Source organism: Cyprinus carpio, chromosome A8 (assembly GCF_018340385.1).
Source record: "Cyprinus carpio isolate SPL01 chromosome A8, ASM1834038v1, whole genome shotgun sequence".
Classification (NCBI taxonomy): domain Eukaryota; kingdom Metazoa; phylum Chordata; class Actinopteri; order Cypriniformes; family Cyprinidae; genus Cyprinus; species Cyprinus carpio.
Genome location: NC_056579.1, coordinates 27,167,212 through 27,185,805, shown reverse-complemented (window position 1 = coordinate 27,185,805; position 18,594 = coordinate 27,167,212). Strand labels below are relative to the sequence as shown.

Below are 18,594 nucleotides of genomic sequence, written 5' to 3'. Positions count from 1 at the left end.
AGGGAATATAACTGACCCCCGGGCGGAGAAGTGCCTGGGAGGAGGTTGATGGCACAATCATATGGCCAGTGAGGAGGCAGGGACACCGCCCGGGACTTGCTGAAAACCAGCCGAAGATCGCGGTACTCCTCCGGAACCCCGGACAGATCAGCTTCATCCACCTGCACAACAGGAAACACAGCACCAGGAAAAGAAGCAGAGCCCAAACAAGACTTAAGACAAGACTGTTTCCAAGACAAAACTGAATTTCTGGCCCAATCCACGTGAGGACCGTGCTGTACCAACCACGGGTGCCCCAGAACCACTGGGGCACTCAGGGAATCAAGAAGGTACAGCTCGGTTATCTCATGGTGATTGCCCGAAACGATAAGACTTACAGGAGGGGTGAGGTGAGTGATGGTGGTGATAGGAGAATCATCAAGAGACCGAACAGAGATAGGAGTAGCAAGGGGAATGGCAGGAATTCCCCATTGCTTAGCCAGTCCCATGTCCATAAAACTACCACCAGCCCCAGAATCCACCAGGGCCGAACAGGAGTGACTGGAACCTCCAAACTGACTGAACACTCACAGGAAGAAGTGTGCGGGAAGAGTAGGGGAAATTAAGAGGAGATGTGCCCACCAGAATCCCCCTGGCTACTGATGGGCCCTGGCTTTTAGCGGGCATTTGCCGACGAAGGTGTCCGGCCCTCCCACAGTAGAAATATAAGCCCCGGGTGAGTCTCTCTTGCTTCTGCTGAGGAGTGAGATGCATACGTCCCACCTGCATAGGTTCAGGGTCAGCAGGGGATGGTAGAGGCAGGACAGGGGTGGAGTCGCTGGTCATTTCTTCCACCCTCCAAGAGGTGCGAGCAGACGATTGTTGGCAATGAGGGCCAAGTCGACCAGATCATCAAAGCGGCGTGGAAGCTCCTGGGTAGTGATCTTGTCCTGGATCTCCTCATCCAGTCCAGCACGGAACACAGCTCTGCAAGACCCCTCATTCCAGTGACAGGCCGCTGCTAAGGTCTTGAACTCAATGGCAAACTCTGTCACTCAACGGCCTCCTTGCGGTAGCCATGCTAGCTGGGCTGCCGCCTCATCACCCCGAGCAGAACGATCAAATAACTTGACCATCTCCTGTCGAAAGGACTCAAAAGAGGCACAAAAGGGAGCCCGGGCCTCCCACACTGAAGTTCCCCAGTCACGGGCCCTGCCTGTGAGGAGGGTTAAAATATAAGCCACCTTAGTCTCCTACTGGGCGTACCAGTGGGGCTGAAGGGCAAAGACTAGGGAGCACTGAGACAGAAAGGCTCTGCAAGAGTTGGGGTTCCCATCATAGGGAGGTGGATTGTTGGCATGAGGCTCAGGGTCATGACGGGGCGAGGAAAGACTGGTGGTGTCCTCCGTTCTGGCAGATGTCTGTCTGCGAAGTTCTTGGAGCTGGGCAGTCAGCACCGACAACTGAGCATTAAGGGACTCAACCTCCCGGGACGTGGATGTCAGCTGGGAGGCATGCTGGCCCAAGAGAATGCCCTGCTGGGTGACTGCTGATCTGAGGGGATCTGCACCTGCTGAGTCCATGATGGTCAGATCGTTCTGTCAGTACGAGACTTGAAAACTCAGTTGCAGGTGCCCAAAAAGGTCAGTTATTTAACAGGCTTGAATTTCAAAAAAGGGGGAAAAAAAAAAAAAAAATAAGAAAAAACTATCCAGGTACAGGGCAGCCCGGAGCAGATCAAGAAGTGCCTCCTGGACGAATTCCACTAAGAAAATCCACCAAAGCAAGGCCGAGATAAACTGACAGAGAGGCGGGGGTGCTGTTGAGGCAGGGAACTGGTGGCGCACCGGTGACGAGGCGAAGAAGAGCACTGACAGCGATTGGTGATCACGAGCAAGGGAAGGGTTGGAGAATTAGCGCTGCCTGAAAGCAGGACGAAGAGGGAAAAAACAAAACTAAAGGATGAAAACAAAACTAGCACGATCTCTGTGCAGGCAAAACATGAGATGTGGACGGAGCTAAGACATAAACGAGCACAACACGACAATCTGACAACAGACAGCTGGAGGAGGAGAGGAGACTAAATAGAGAAGGAGTGATTAACATAATGCAGAGCAGGTGATTGTGGCCAATAATAAAATAATAGTGAAACAAGAGGGCGGAGACGGGCACCACGATGACACACACACACAATAAGAGAAAAAAACAGACAGATCAGCCCGGGGATGTGACACAACATGTGAGTATATTTGAATATTGTTTTCCATTATTTAGAATGTGGGGAGGGATGTTTGTGTTTGTTTTTGGTATTTTCTGTTTTTCAGAAGGACTTTTCTCTTTTTCCAATCATTTCACTTTCCCAATGTGTGTCTGGATACATGCCTGATTGTGACTGTGTTCAATTGAATACTGTTCGGAGTGGACCTTTGTGTTGGATTCCTGTGTGGAGCCTCATTCATCTGTTAGTCAAGAGTTGTCAACTCTTACAAAGATCAACACACTCAATGTTTTTCTTCACATGAAGAATAACTAATTTTTGCCACAGAATGGATCATCATTTCATTTCTCAGGTAAGAACTATAAGAACTATATTTCTATATATAACTATATTTCTTTGGTGTAAAACCAAGGACAAGGTCTTGATTTTTGTTTATTTGTGTCTTTATTCTGTATAGATTATAATTAATTTTCACTTGAACAAATAAAAAATAAATAAAATTTAAAAAACAAAAAAAAAAGAAATAAAAAATAATAGTGATGAACCCTTATTTGTGGCTATTCTAAAAAAAGAAAAAAGAAAGAGAAGTTACATCAGTGCGGATGAAGGCTATTCTAGAAAAAGAAAAGCAGAAAGAGGGTTACCTCAGTAATACGCAGATAGGAGGTTGAAAACCAGTGGAAAACTGGTGAGGACATCATCACTTTGAGGTACGATGGCAAATCAGTATGGGCGATATCATTCCATGCGATAACTATTGGCTCTAGAACTCGGATTAAAACGACGTCAGTAGAGCTTGTTCCAGTGACCATTTTGCTTGCTCGGAAAAGCCCATTGGTAAGGTCAGTAAACGGACGACAGACTCCTAAGGCCCCATTTGTATTATTAACATGAATCCAGAAATCTCAGAAAACTTTGCGCTTTATCAGCGGTAACCGGAAGGCCAGGTCTGAGAGGAAATCTCCAAATTGAGTTTTAGGAATTCTGTATATGGGAAGGGTGGTCTATACACAGTTAGATAGAGCAAGAGATACCACTAGATTTCTTTTGCATATCTCGACAGTGTAACATTAGCACAAAGTAAGGGCGAATGTGTGACCAGGGGTATAGGGTTTTCTGAGTAACATTGAGAATATCCACCATAATTTACATTTACATTTAGCAGACACTTTCTCCAAACCTTTTAATGACAGACAATGTGTAAGTGCAAACTGGACAAGTCTCGGTAGCCTAGCCGCACGTACAGTCTACCCTCTGGCTCCCCCCTGGGTCTTGCGTTCTGCAGTGAGGGGCTGCTGGAATTCTGTGGAAAAAACAGCAGATTTGGCAACATTACTGGTGACAACGCATGTAAAAAGTGGTTATGCACAACAGATTTCCGTGTTCTGTTAACCAGGTCTCATCTCTTCCGGTTCAAGCGTTTTGCATATGCTTCATTAAATATGAAGCAGTTTAACTTGAATTAGCTCAAAGGGGAAATATAAATAATTAATTATAACTAGTTATAATGGACGTATATAAATATTTAGATCCGCTGTAAAGAAGGGCTTACCTGAAATCTCCATGTCAATTGTCGCCAATTCACCCAAGGTTAGTTTCCTGGTTAAGGAAAATAACTTTCTTAGCTCAGCATCTTCTCCTGGAATTCCTGAATCTAAAAGAACCGCCCTAATCTGGTGATCAGTGATCTTTAAAGGGTGACGACGCCACACCGTCAGGATCTGAGTGAGCCAGTGAGGAATGGTACCTTTGGAGGAAACTTTTACGATCCTTTGTCTCTAGCATGGTGTTTTGCATATGACACTGGATTGGACGGTCAAGAGGAGAATCTTCAAGATTCTTATAATAATAATGTGTCACAGAGTATAATTTGGAGCTCATAGATACCAAGCACAGCATATGTGCAAATCTGTGTTAATTAAGGAATGATAAAACATTCAATATATATAGGCAAAACACTATAAAAAAAACATGATTACATAGGATTCTGTCATGTCTGGCTCCTGTGCTGGAGTGAGAAGACACTTAGACGTAGGAGATTCCAATAAACATAGAACTTTATTGAACTGAACACCAGGAAAGCACACATAGCACTGGGATGAGACGAACAATACCGGAGGGGAAATGAGGGGCAGAACCCATTTAAATACACTGAAACTAATGGAACACACCTGGGAACAATGGAACAGAACGGGGAACACCTGGAACAAATGAGAACACAATCAGGACAGGAATAGGAAGATGAAATAAGGAAATAAACACAAAACATGGCGTGTGGGGGAAGGAAACACACACAGACACAGAACAAAGTCTGATATTACTCCCCCCTGTCGGAAGGCACAACCTCGCGCCACACAACATCCAAAGGAGAGGGGGGTGGGCGCTCTGTAGGCCCCTCAGGACAGACAAGGGATGGCGCGCCTCCAGAGCGGTACCTGTGCAGGGCGCCATGGCGGAGCCTCCTCCGAGGCCATGACACCAGCCGTTGCCCTGGCCTCTACGGCTGGAGCCCAACTACCCCCCCCCCCCCCCCCCAAAAAAAATACTTGGGGAAGACTATGGGCTCTGAGGCCCTACATGGGGCAGACATAGGAACATGAGCCCTCTGTGGACTAAACTCGGGAACAGGAGCCCTCCGTGGTTTAAACTCGGGAACAGGAACCCTCCGTGGATTAAACTCGGGAACAGGAGCCCTCCGTGGACTAAACTCGGAAACAGGAGCCCTACGTGGGCTAAACTCGGGAACAGGAGCCCTCCGTGGGGCAAACATCGGGAACATGAGCCCTGTGTGGACTAAACTCGGGAACATGAGCCCTCCGTGGACTAAACTCGGGAACATGAGCCCTCCGTGGACTAAACTCGGGAACAGGAGCCCTGCGTGGAGTAAACTCGGGAACAGGAGACCTCCGTGGACTAAACTCGGGAACATGAGCCCTCCGTGGACTAAACTCGGGAACAGGAGCCCTCCGTGGACTAAACTCGGGAACAGGAGCCCTACGTGGAGTAAAACTCGGGAACAGGAGCCCTCCGTGGACTAAACTCGGGAACAGGAAGCCCTCGGGAAAACATGGGAACAGGAGCCCTCCGTGGACTAAACTCGGGAACAGGAAGCCTCTGTGGGCTAAACTCGGGAACAGGAGCCCTCCGTGAAACACACACAGACATGGAACAAAGTCTGACAGATACATGATTGTACATGTCTCAAGTGAATAGTAGACACAATGTCCTGAAATATGTATGTTATTTCAGAGAAAGGTTTGTCTATGAATTTATGTGTGGAAAAGTCTGTTCTATAGGCCTGTGTCTGTCTTTCACAGGGTCTGTTCCTTTGCACATAACATCTTTCAACATACACCACATACTTCTTATCAGACGGTAACCCGGGTAACAGCCCTCTTGGAGTGATAGTTGCTTGGAACTCACAGAGTGGGTTTTAAAGATTATTTGTTAAATATAACAAATAATTGTGTGTCTGCTCTGTCCAGTCGTTACAGTGACATTGACGGGACCAGACAGTGAGTGCTTGTGAAGTGTTGGTTTATATGGAAGGCCATGATTAATAACTGCAGGTGTGTGTGATTAGAACACCGTCTTTTAAGATTGTTTGACTGGCGTGATGGGATCTGGTGCTGTGGTGTTGGCTGATTCAGTTTGAGCTTTACAGAAAGCTTGATATCCTGGCATGCAGGAATATTAGCATCAGCCAAAATATATCAGTACAGTCCAACTACAGGGGTGAAACAAATCACAATAAAATTCTCTAACAGACTTTGCAAGACAACAGAACGATGAATAATCCTAATGATTTATTTACTGTAATGGTTGTTATATGTGTCGCATGATATAACAGTGTTCACAACCTTTGGAATGGAACTGCACTGTTGTTTTAAAAAAACCCTGCCCAGAATATCACTGGCTATACCTTTAGAAAATGACAAGATCACAGTAGTTAAGCACAAAATATTTATTTATTCTTTAATTAAACTTGTACACAGTCTTTGTGTTGTGAGTGCATTTTGGATCTGAGTGGAGTAAAGTAATTCACTGAAGGGTGTGCATCATAAGCAATCGTTCACAGAGTGCCAATGCAGAAAAAAAGAACCGGAAAAAAGTCCATAACCTATGACATGCCACATTAAGTCACTAACATGGCAAAGTAATTATTGCCAAAGATTTTAGCATTAAACAGCAAGAACAGAATAACAAACCCCTTCCCCCATGGAAGCATTTCATCTGAAGCAGATCATTCTGACTGATTGAACATCCTGTACAAAAAGGACAGAAGATGCATCAAAAAGCACTGATAAAATAAATACAAGAGGACTGTACAATTCACAGTTAGGCAGTTGTGTTGGTCACAGCCTTTTACAAAGATACTGTTGAAAATATATCTAATGAAGAATATGGATTAATTGATGAAGAAAACAGTATGCTGGCTCTATCAGACACCTGACTAAATTACATGACAAAACGAGATGAAATCTTACCAACAAAAAAAAAACTGTAGAGTATTGGGATGTGGGTTCTGGAAACAGATACGTTTTGTACATGTGTATTTGTGTGAGCTTATATTTAATTACTTGTATTTTCTTCCATATTGGATCACTTTTATGAAACAACAACAAAACAATAAATATGAATCACAACTAACAATTGCACTGCCCTCCTAAAAGAAATAATAATAAAAAAAACTCATCACTGACACTATGCAAGAGCTCAGAATAGAGCCAATGGAGAAAAAAAACAGCAACAACCTCAGCCTCTATTCAAAGCAAATAAAGATCATAGATTTGATAAAATAGTAAGTGAACTTGTGTACACAAAGTCAAGCCTGCATTCAGTCCCTGTGTTACACTCTAAAGAGGGAGGGCTTCTGACCACAAGACCACAAGCACAAATAAAAATGCACTTTAATACATTTAGATTGCAGTTCTTAATTGTGTATTTTGGTATGTGCGATGCTTTGATGGCATGCATTGTATATCACATCATTGCAATGTAAACGAGTTATTCATTTCCTCTGTGCTTGGTACAGCTGTAGTACAGTATGGCTGTGCAATATTGCTTATGAATGCAGTACAACGATCAGAAACCCAAGCATCAACAGCTGGAACTGCATTCATTTATCAATCTGCACAGACTTGATCCAATTTAAACTTAAAATTATTACGTCAGATTTATTGATTGCAAACTCGCTTCAGCAAATGGGACTGTAAATATGTAAACCACCACATGACTGAAAAAAGGATTATTTTGAGGGAAAACTGATGACTGGTCAAGGCACTACATCATCCTGAATTATTCATTTTCATCTAGGGATGTTGTCCTGTGGTCTGAAATAGTTTAAAAATTGGATAATTCTGTAAACAGCCAATGAAAGCCACTCAAAAAAAATACTTTAAACTGAGTATTGGCCTCTTTTATAAAACACAAGCAGCATGAATTTCAATTCTTACATTGCCGTAAGAATGACTACATTTTGTCTGCTTGTGTCTTATAAAATGTCTATAGCTCTAAGAGCCGCTTGCCCGTGTTTCCGCAGGTTAGTAACAATATGTTGATTTATGGGGAAAATTATTATAAAATTATACTTCATGGCAGTAGAATTGAAGGCCATGGTCCTGCAGTACTCTCAGGCAAACCCTTCACTAACACACCTCAATACAGATTCAAATATAAGAGCTAAAAAGTCTTAAACAAACAAAAAAAATTAATAAATAAAATTCCCCCGGAGTGCCCACAGGACTTTTTGACACATAAACACACTCCTCATGCACAATTCCACACATACCCACATATTTACAGGCTCAAATGCTTTGTACAGATGCTTCTATACTCCAACAGTGATTTAAAACACAGAGATTGTGGTTTAATCCTGAAGCCAAATTAAAAACGTTTCATAGAGTGTTACAGAAGCTCCCACTGTGAAGGAGAAAATGTCCTGTATGTGTCTGTAATCTGACTTTAGCTGAACAATGACTCTGTTATTGTCTTCTTGCATCATCGACAAACTATTTTCCTGTAGTTTGTCTCTGTAAAGCTGCTTTGACACAACAAGTATTGTATAAAGCGCTATACAATTAAAGGTGACTTGACTTGTAATCAGTTGTGTTGAGTTTGCATGATTATCCTTCTTCAAGTGTGCACTGATTAGCTTTATGCAAAAACAGTGTATGTTGCTGTGTTTGGAACACAGTGTGGCACTCTTATGCGGTCCTGGCTTTGCTGGGGCACAAAGGGGTGTCTGGGCTTTTCACCACCAGAGGAAAAGTCTGCAGTGCTGGGCTGGCCATGGCTGGGTACGGGACCATACCGGCCGTGACAAACATGCCCACTGGACTGGGCAAACCAGACCACTGGTTTGGATACACAGGGGCTGGCATCATCCCAGCAAAGGGGGCGGTGGGCATCAAGTATCCGCCCTGCTGGAGGACGGGTGATGGGGTGCTGGTGATGCCACGAGGCATGATGGGACCCAGAGCTGCTGACAGCGGACAGGACAGTGGTAGATGGAACTTCACAGCTGCCTGAGGGATTGATCCCCTTATCTAGGAAAAAAGAGACAGACATGGTAGGAAAAGTGAATGAGGTGTGAAGGCAAAGGCTTCTAGCAGCACAAGCACAATGTCGTGTTACCAAATGTGTCTGAACACAAATTAATAACATGGAGTATGCATTCTACTCTCAGCGCTCCCACAAGGGCAGCGACCTGATGCTGACGGTGGGGCGAACTACTCTCTCTTTAGTCTGGCATATTTAAAAGGCCATTGATTACGCACACCTGGGCTTTACCCATAAGATCTCACTCATCTTGTATCAGTTGGACACAACAATCCCAAAGACATCAAAAACAGCGAACAGTTGTCTTAAGACACTGGTTATTAGTGTTGTCAAAAAAAGTAGCAGTAGTTTGGTACCAAGTTGATACTTCAATTTAAAAAATGTAACTAAAAGCAGTCTTTCCACAGAACAGATCCGGTACCCAGTGATAGCCGCAGCTTTCAAACATTCCTGTATGTGTGCTACATAAGGCTACAAGGCTAATGTTTTAACGTATTTACTTATTCATGGCATTAATAATTATAACTAATCACATTTATTAAATATTTTATTATATTTTATTATCAAAAAGTAAAATTTCTGAAAAGTTTCTGCTATGGTACCAAAATGGGTACCAAGAACTGTGGAATTCTACTTGTATTGGTACCAATTACTGAAATGTTGGTGCTGTGACAACACTGCTGTTTATGATGATCGATTTAAAGCTGCACCACAAAACTTTGGCCACTATCACAATCTGTGCTTAAAACATGAAATTGAGTGTCAAATGAAAAGCAGTTCCTTTTTGAATGGGAACTCACACTTCGTCCCTTTAGAGGATCATATGGGGAATGCCTCTGGCAGGAAGCATGTGTCAAAACACAACAATGAACTTGACACTGGCCGGTGACGTCACTACCAGTGCCCTACACTAAGAATAGCTATCAAAGAGGCTCACACAGAAAGCCAAACAACTTGATACTGCTGTTCAGGTGGAGCTCCGAGGAGTGCAGAATTTAGCAATAGGAAATTATTAGTCATCCAGTTTTTATTTCAGCTATGCATTCTGGTAAGTTTTGCGAATTGGAAATATAGAGCTGAGTGTCATCAGCATGGCAGTGAAAGCTAACATGGTGTTATGCTCATGACACTCAGCTCTATAATTTTTCACGGCCCAAAGAATCATACCAATTCTGTTAGTTCAAAACTAACAGAATTCACAGCGTATATAAAAAACTGGATGGTGAGTAATTTCTTACTGCTAAGTTCTGAAAAAAAAAAACAGAGGTGTTAATTATAGGACCTAAAAACTCTGCATGTAATAACCTAGAACGCTGTCTAAGACTTGATGGCTGCTCTGTCAATTCTTCGTCATCAGTTAGGAACCTAGGTGTGCTATCTGATAGCAATCTTTCCTTAGAAAGCCATGTTTCTAGCATTTGTAAAACTGCATTTTCCCATCTCAAAAATATATCTAAATTACGACCTATGCTCTCAATGTCAAATGCAGAAATGTTAATCCATGCGTTTATGACCTCAAGGTTAGACTATTGTAATGCTTTATTGGGTGGTTGTTCTGCACACTTAACCCTTTGGGGTCAACTACGCAGATATGCGTTTTGTGACATCTTCTCCTGATTTAATATTTGAACGAGCTCTTGTTACATTATAGTCCTCCACGTCCGCTCCGTTCTCAAAATGCTGGCAATTTGATAATACCTAGAATATCAAAGTCAACTGCGGGCAGCAGATCCTTTTCCTATTTAGTGCCTAAACTCTGGAATAACCTACCTAACATTGTTCAGGAGGCAGACACACTCTTTCAGTTTAAATCTAGATTAAAGACCCATCTCTTTAACCTGGCTTACACATAACACACTAATACACTTCTAATATCCAAATCCGTTAAAGGATTTTTAGGCTGCATTAATTAGGTAAACCGGAACCGTGAACACGTCCCATAACACCCGATGTACTTGCTACATCGTTAGAAGAATGGCATCTACGCTAATATTAGTCTTTTTCTCTCTTATTCCGAGGTCACCGTAGCCACCAGACCCAGTCTGTATCCAGATCAGATGTTGGATCAGCATCTAGAGATGACCTCTACAGCCCTGAATGTCAGCGGAGACCAGGACAACTAGATGAGCCTTAGAGATAGAGCCCCTGTGAAAACCTCATCACCTCGACCACCATCGGCACAACACCAAGGGACCCAGACGAGTCCTCTGCACCTGTGTTGCAGCCTGGAAATAAACCACACCATCCTGGTTTCATCTGGCTAGAGGAGAACTGGCCCCCCGACTGAGCCGGGTTTCTCCCAAGATTTTTTTCTCCATTTCTGTCACCGATGGAGTTTTGGACAAAATTTCTGGCAACATTGCTGCCTTGACTGCACAGACACTGTTGGAAGAGAACTGAACTGAGCAGGATGATGACGTCACTGAATCAACAATGAACTGACTTTAACTGATAAACTGTCTGTTTTCTATTAATAATAATAATAATTCCTTACATTTATATAGTGCTTTTCTGGGCACTCAAAGCGCTTTAGACAGGCTATTGTCCTCTTGCATTATTAGCACACATTTTTCCTGTTTAGCACTGTAAAGCTGCTTTGACACACTCTGTATTATATAAACCGTTTTATAAACAAAGGGGACTTGACTTGATATTCCACAGTCTGTTCGGAACCTTCTTTCAGTGAGTGCCTATGGTTTGCCGGAAGATCAATCATCAAAGCTAGTGTGTCGATTTAATTATTTTTAAATAGTACGTAATTCATCAATGCCAGTTTGTCATGCATAATACACCAACCAATCATGATCTGATTTGTGGAAATTTCATTGGACAATAATGTGAAGTTCTTATTCGTAAATCAGTTGAAAACTTTTACATAAACAAACAAAAAAACACATGTACAGACGAGCTTACATTTGTAAGGTTTGTCACAAATGTTTGTCTCATTTCATAAATGTCGGTGGAGCTTCTCATGGTGACCACATAACACAGCATGCATTCAAATCCTTTGAGAGCCAAACATGCTCTGTTCAAATGCTAGATTCTCTTGAACATCAGGTGAGAACAAAAGCATCGCTATAAGTTTGTTCAAGCTCCCTCAAGAGCAGAACACGCAAACGCCTATGAAAACTATTCCTTGGGTGAGAATCAAAGAAGAACAGAACTTCTTACCATCTCTTTTATAATCAGTCCCATGAATGCATCCAAAGGAAAGAGTATTTTCACAGTGCAAATTATCACAGAGTGCATTGAGCTTGCTCTGCTTCCTCAAACAAACGCATAACACACAAGTTGTGTTTGTCCCTCAAGTGTCAAAAAAATCCTCTGACAAGGAGGCACGTGCTCTCTGAAATTCTTGGCTGGGTGTTTCATAGTAGTCACATTCTTTGCACATACACAAACAAACTAATGACAAAGATGACAAATGATAATGAAATGTGTTCTACAAGTGCCCTATTATACATTCCCCATAGCAATCTTCTCAGGGAACCATGTTTACATGGGTAACCTGAGATGTTCTTTTACTGTAGGTCATTTGCTCTTCAGCGCAGATGAGAGTGATTGATGGGTCGAAAAGTGTTGCCTTTAGAACCGTCTATGTTGGATTTTAGTTAACTGAAAAGTTCAAACTCTACACATCAACACTGCAGCAACAAGGCCCAAACACGCATCAGCACCCACAAAGACAATATATCAGTCAGACAGTCTTTTCTGTGTTTACAAACATGGAAACATGCAAGAACAAATGATGCAAACCAGATTTGTATGTACTCTCTTAATTTTTAATCCAAAACAGTATAAAGTACCTGATTGGGGGACCCTGGCCATTGGAGTGGGTGGGACTGGAAGGTCTGATGAGATCTCTGTGGTCTGATCTGACACACAGAGGGGCGGAGCTGAGGGGCGGAGGCAAGAGTTTCTTTTGCCCAATCATCAACCAGCTTGTGTAGGTCATCGGTGAAGGTCCCGCTTTTGTTGTTGCTGTTGTTTGCTTGAGCCTGAACCAGCGCCGTGATTGGCCGAGAGGATGAAGCAGGTATGGCTGCGGGAGGCAGGTTCTGATTGGTTGCTGAAGTCACATGGGCAGCACCAGTACTGTGAGACCCTGAGAAAGAGATTGAGAAAGATCTCAAGCAACAACTCAGAGAATATACCCTGAAGTCCTCTGTAACCAATCTGCTGCTCGCTAACTGCTGATGTCATTCATCGCGTTACGCAGTGAAGTGTGATTCATATCACGGTTAACACAAATCCAGCCCTATTGAATAGATGCAATATTATGTGTGTAAACATTTGCTTTGACAATGATTTAATAAAGATTTTTAATAAACGATGCACTATTCATACTTGGCGTTGGAATTAGATTTGATTATTTAACACGATTCCTAATTATTTACAACAATACGCTAAAAACATAATTGTGACTGAAGAGGCAACTGAACATGCTCATGCCAACATACATGTTTGTGTACTTGTGCACTTCTTGTTGTGTACTTGTTTCTAGCCTAAAATCAAGCAGCTGGATGATTACAGAACCAAAGAAATAACAAATACATCCCATACACATATGCACTAAAATGACCGGGAATACAGAAATCATAAAGGCTTCAATAAGCACTTGACTGTATCGCACAGATATCACCATGCACTAGAAAAAAATAAAATGAATATAAAGAAGCAAAACGGTGATGCACATTTCACAACCTGCTGTTGCAAACATTAAGCACTTATCACACAGGTGATCACTCATGCCAACAAAAGAAATGAAAACAGCAAAGAAAAAAGAAAAAAGGTAGATATAGGGACTAGGACCAAAGAAGAAAGGAGTGGGATAGTTACTACTGCTGCGCTCTTTCCCTAGACATAGCCGTTTCAGAGTGGACCCTACAAGAGCAAAACAGCACAGACAGAGGCATTAGGGGGCGGGGAAAGCACACCATTGGCGAGCTGCTGCACAAGAAAACACAGCGACCAATCAGTGAACAGATATAGAATCAGGTGCAGGGAGGCTTCATCTGTGATATCATGAGGTGTTGTGTTGGTGAGTGACCTGCTAAAAAGGCCTTCAAGCTTGGACTCCAAATAAACTAAATGTCCTACTTTAAAAACCCCATGAAATGGTCTGATCGTTTGTTCTTTCCTGGCTTATTTCCTGTTGAAACAGGGAGTTAGATTGGGACTAAATGAAGACGGCTGAATTCACACGACTGCTTGTACCATGAATGAAAGCAATGTAGACTCTTCACATTCAGCTCCGGAGGACCTCTCACCACCATCTTCACCTTTGCTGTTCGAGGGTAAAGCTCATGGTTATCACCATTAAGCCAGCAGTCAATTCATTTGCTTCTGTTGTCACATTAGATGGGGACAAATATTATTTATAATAAGGGACATTCTTATTGTATTGAGCAGTTTATTGGACAATAAACCATACAGGGCAGATGACCTCAGAGCTAACAGACATGGACTAAAATCCACAACACTGTAATTTTGATTTCATGGGGTCTGTAAAAGTCAGGACTACATAACTGAATCATTGCGACAATCCTTTGTAATCATATTTGGTACATGTCCACGGCAGTGAGTGAAAATACTGAGCATGTAAGACTAAAACTGATCTTCTCCTAAACCTCCACTTTTAAAAGCATCACCATTTAAAAACCAACAACAAACATCTTGGATGCATTAAAAACAAATTATCTATTTCAGTAAGCACAGCATGAGTTATTTACAAGAGACTATTGTAAACAGGATTTCCATTGATCTTTAAAAATGTCATATTGTGCAAATAACATCTAACATTTAACACAGGAATAGTATAACAAAACAAAATGGAAGCATTACTATTGAAACTATTGAAACATGAATACAATTAAAGGGATACTCCACCCCAAAATGGAGTATTAATCACTTACCTCCATGTCGTTCCAAACCTGTTAAAGCTCCGTTCGTCTTTGGAACACGATTTAAGATATTTTGGATTAAAACCGGGAGGCCTGTGACTGTCCCATAGACTGCCAAGTAAATAACAATGCCATGGTTCATAAAAGGTATGAAAGTCGTCATCAGAATACTCCATCTGCCATCAGACGTGCAATCTGGGTTATAAGAAGCGACGGGAACTTTTTGTAAGCAACGAAAAAAAAAATAACAACTTTATTCAACAATTACTGCGCCACATGTCTCCTCTGTGTCTCTCCATATCACCATATGCTGCGTATGCTCTTCTGTGTCATCCGCGCCACAAGGATGCGCTGTTTCTACGTGTATTTAGCTTTGATTTGAAAGAAAACAGCGCATCCTTGTGGTTGAATACAGAATATCATGATGATACTTTTTCATAATAGCCGGTGACTTCAACCACGCAAACTAAAAGACAGTTTTGCCAAAGTTCTACCAACATGGAAACTTTGCAACAAGGGGAAAAAACACACTGGACTTTGTTTACACAACAGAAAAGAACGTGTACAAGGCTGTACCCCGCCCCCACCTCGGGTTCACTGACCACATCTCTGTTATGCTAATTCCAGCATATAGACCACTTCTGAAACTTGCCAAATCGGTTCAAAAACTCATCACAGTTTGGCCAGAAGATGCTACCTCAAAACTACCTCACAGACCTGCAGGAGTACACTGATACTGTGAGCGCTTATATCAAAAAGTGAATTGATGTTGTGACAGTCACCAAGACCATCACCACACGTGCAGACGAAAAGCTGTGGATGACAGCAGATGTTTGTGGGCTGCTAAAGACCAGAGATGAAGCATTCAGATCAGGAGATAATCAGCCCTCAAAACAGCAAGAGCCAATCTGTCCTGTGGCATCAAAAATGCAAAACGGTCAGAGACACATGGAGCCTGTGGCAAGCCATTCAGACAATCACAGACTACAAGCCCCCGCCACAGGTCTATGATAATGACACATCCCTCTTGGATGCACTCAACCACTTTTATTCACGGTTTGAAATGCAGAATGACACACCTGCACAAAAACTGTACATACCTCCCAACGACCAGGCGCTCTGTCTGTCTCCAGCCGACGTAAGGAAGACCCTATCTAGGATTTACCAATGCATCACTGCAGGTCCTGACAACATACCTGGCCGTGTATTGAGAGACTGTGCTGCACAGCTGACAGATGTCCTAACAAGATACCTTCAACACCTCGTTGAGCCAGACAATCATCCCAAATCCACAACCATCATACCGGTACAAAAAAAAAAAATCACCTGTGTCCTGTCTAAATGACTACTGTCCCATAGTGCTGACTCCAATCATAATGAAGTGCTTTGTGAGGTTATTCAATCACAACATCAAAACCAGCCTCCCCAACACACTCGATCCGCTCCAGTTTGCATACCGTCCAAACCGCTCTACAGACAATGCAATCTCCTCCACTCTCCACCTGGCTCTTACCCACCTAGAAAATAAAGACTCCTTTGTTAGAATGCTGTTCATTGACTTGTGGGAAGTCGTGGCCTAGTGGTTAGAGAGTTTGACTCCTAACCCTAAGGTTGTGGGTTTGAGTCTCGGGCCGCCAATACCACGACTGACGTGCCCTTGAGCAAGGCACTGAACCCCCAACTGCTCCCTGGACGCCGCAGCATAAATTATGGCACTGCTCCGGGTGTGTGTTCATGGTGTGTGTTCACTGCTGTGTGTGTGCACTTTGGATGGGTTAAATGCAGAGCACGAATTCTGAGTATGGGTCACCATGTCACGCCACTTTTTCACATTTTTTCACTTCAGCTCAGCATTCAACACAATAATACCACAACAGCTCATTAAGAAACTAAACCTGCTGGGCCTTAACAATTCCCTCTGTAATTGGATCCTGGACTTTCTAAACCGGAAGACCTCAGTCAGTCAGTGTCAGCCACAACACCTCGAGCACTACCACACTGAGCACAGATGCTCCACAAGGCTGTGTGCTCAGTCCGCTGCTTTTCACGCTGCTGACACACGACTGCACTGACAAGTTCAGCTCCAACCACATCATCAAGTTTTGCGGGTGACACAACGGTGATAGGTTTCATCAGCAACAGTGATGAAACGCACTACATGGAGGAAGTGGCATAGCTGGCTGAATGGTGTGGCACTAACCACCTGTCCCTCAATGTGGAGAAGACAAAGGAGGTTGTGATGGACTTCAGGAGAAACTCCGTTGACCACCCCCTACTGACCATCGACAGCTCGAGCTGTGGAGAGAGTCAGCAGCACTAAATTCCTGGGGATGCACATCACAGAGGATCTCATCTGGACCACCAACACCATGTCACTCTCCAAGAAGGCACAACAGCGCCTACACTTTCTCCAACGGCTGAAAAGAGAGCAAGTCTCCCTCCACCCATCCTCACCACATTCTACAGAGGAACCATAGAGAGCGTGCTGACCAGCTGCATCACTGTCTGGTATGGTAACTGTAGTGCAGCAGACCGCAAGACCCTCCAGCGGACAGTGAACACAGCTGCAAAGATCATCGGTGCCCGTCTCCCCTCCATCCTGGACATTTTCCTTACACGATGCTCCAGCAAAGCCAACATTATCGTGAAGGACCCCACCCATCGCTCCCACAGTCTCTTCCAGCTCCTTCCACCGGAGCATCAGAGCCCACTCCGCCAGACTGCTCCAACAGCTTTTCCCCCGGCCCTGAACTCAAATCACCCCACTCTCCTCTGAAACCCCACACAAACCTTCTACCTCCTGAAACATGGACCATCTCACCTCCTCCAACCCCCCAAACACCCCCAAACACCCCCAACCTATCTATTTTGTTTAATTCTCCTTTATGCGCACTAAACACTTTCACACACACTTTTCACATAGCTGTGTGTACCGTAATGCCACAAAAGACTCAGTAATAATGTTTTACATGCTCATGCACTACAAATCATCTTGCACTGTTCCCCAGCCAGCTGCTTGACTAACAATGTTTCTCTTTTCAAATGTACCATGTTTATGTGTAGCATTTGTATAGTTTGGTATTTTGTATTTTTTTTTGTTTTGTTTATGTATAGGTAAACATTTATATATAGTATATTTAAAGTCAAAATCTGTCAGTAGGTTAGTTGTGTATAGATTTTTACTGTTTTACTTTGTTTGTTGTATGTCTGTATTTACGTAGCACTGTGGTCCTGTGAGACACGACATTTTCGTTCCACTGTATGTCCACACATGTAGCAGAATGACAATAAAGCTCATCTTGAACTTGAAGAGCATACGGTGATATGGAGAGACACAGAGGAGACACTTGACAAAGGAAATTTGTGAATAAAGTCGTTATTTTGTCTTCTTCACTTACAAAATTGTTCCCGTCGCTTCATATAACCCAGATTGCACGTCTGATGGCAGATGGAGTATTCTGACGACGACTTTCATACCTTTTATGGACCTTGACACTGTTATTTATTTGGCAGTCTATGGGGACAGTCACAGGCCTCCTGGTTTTCATCCAAAAATATCTTAAATTGTGTTCGGAAGACGAACAAAGCTTTTACGGGTTTGGAACGACATGGGGGTAAGTGATTAATGACAAAATTTTTATTTTGGGGTGGAGTATCCCTTTAAAGTGGTGCGTCTACATTTTAAAATTACAAAGGGGTGGGGGGGATTGGAGGGGTTTACGCAATGAAGGTTAGAATAATGACCAAATCGTATACTTTTGACAAGGAGGGAGACCAAGTATAAAAGAAATGGGCTTCCTGATCATAGTTATGATGACGCATGTTTTTGTCCAAAAATGAACCCTCAATGAACCCTCAAAATTAACTAAATACTACAAGCTGTAACAGAAACACAAGGTAAATTTAATATGCTTCTTGAACAGCATCATATCA

The 18,594-nt window shown here is 42.9% G+C and overlaps 1 protein-coding gene across 1 annotated transcript in view; it reads right to left on the bottom strand.

The window, feature by feature from the left end:
- Positions 1–8,403: 8,403 nt before the first annotated feature.
- Positions 8,404–18,594, bottom strand: part of LOC109085784 (serine/threonine-protein kinase WNK2-like) — an 80,907-nt gene continuing 70,716 nt past the window's right edge. The window contains 3 exon segments of the mRNA XM_042761464.1: positions 8,404–8,745; positions 12,565–12,863; positions 13,598–13,642. Coding sequence (XP_042617398.1) covers positions 8,404–8,745; positions 12,565–12,863; positions 13,598–13,642 — 686 coding nt within the window.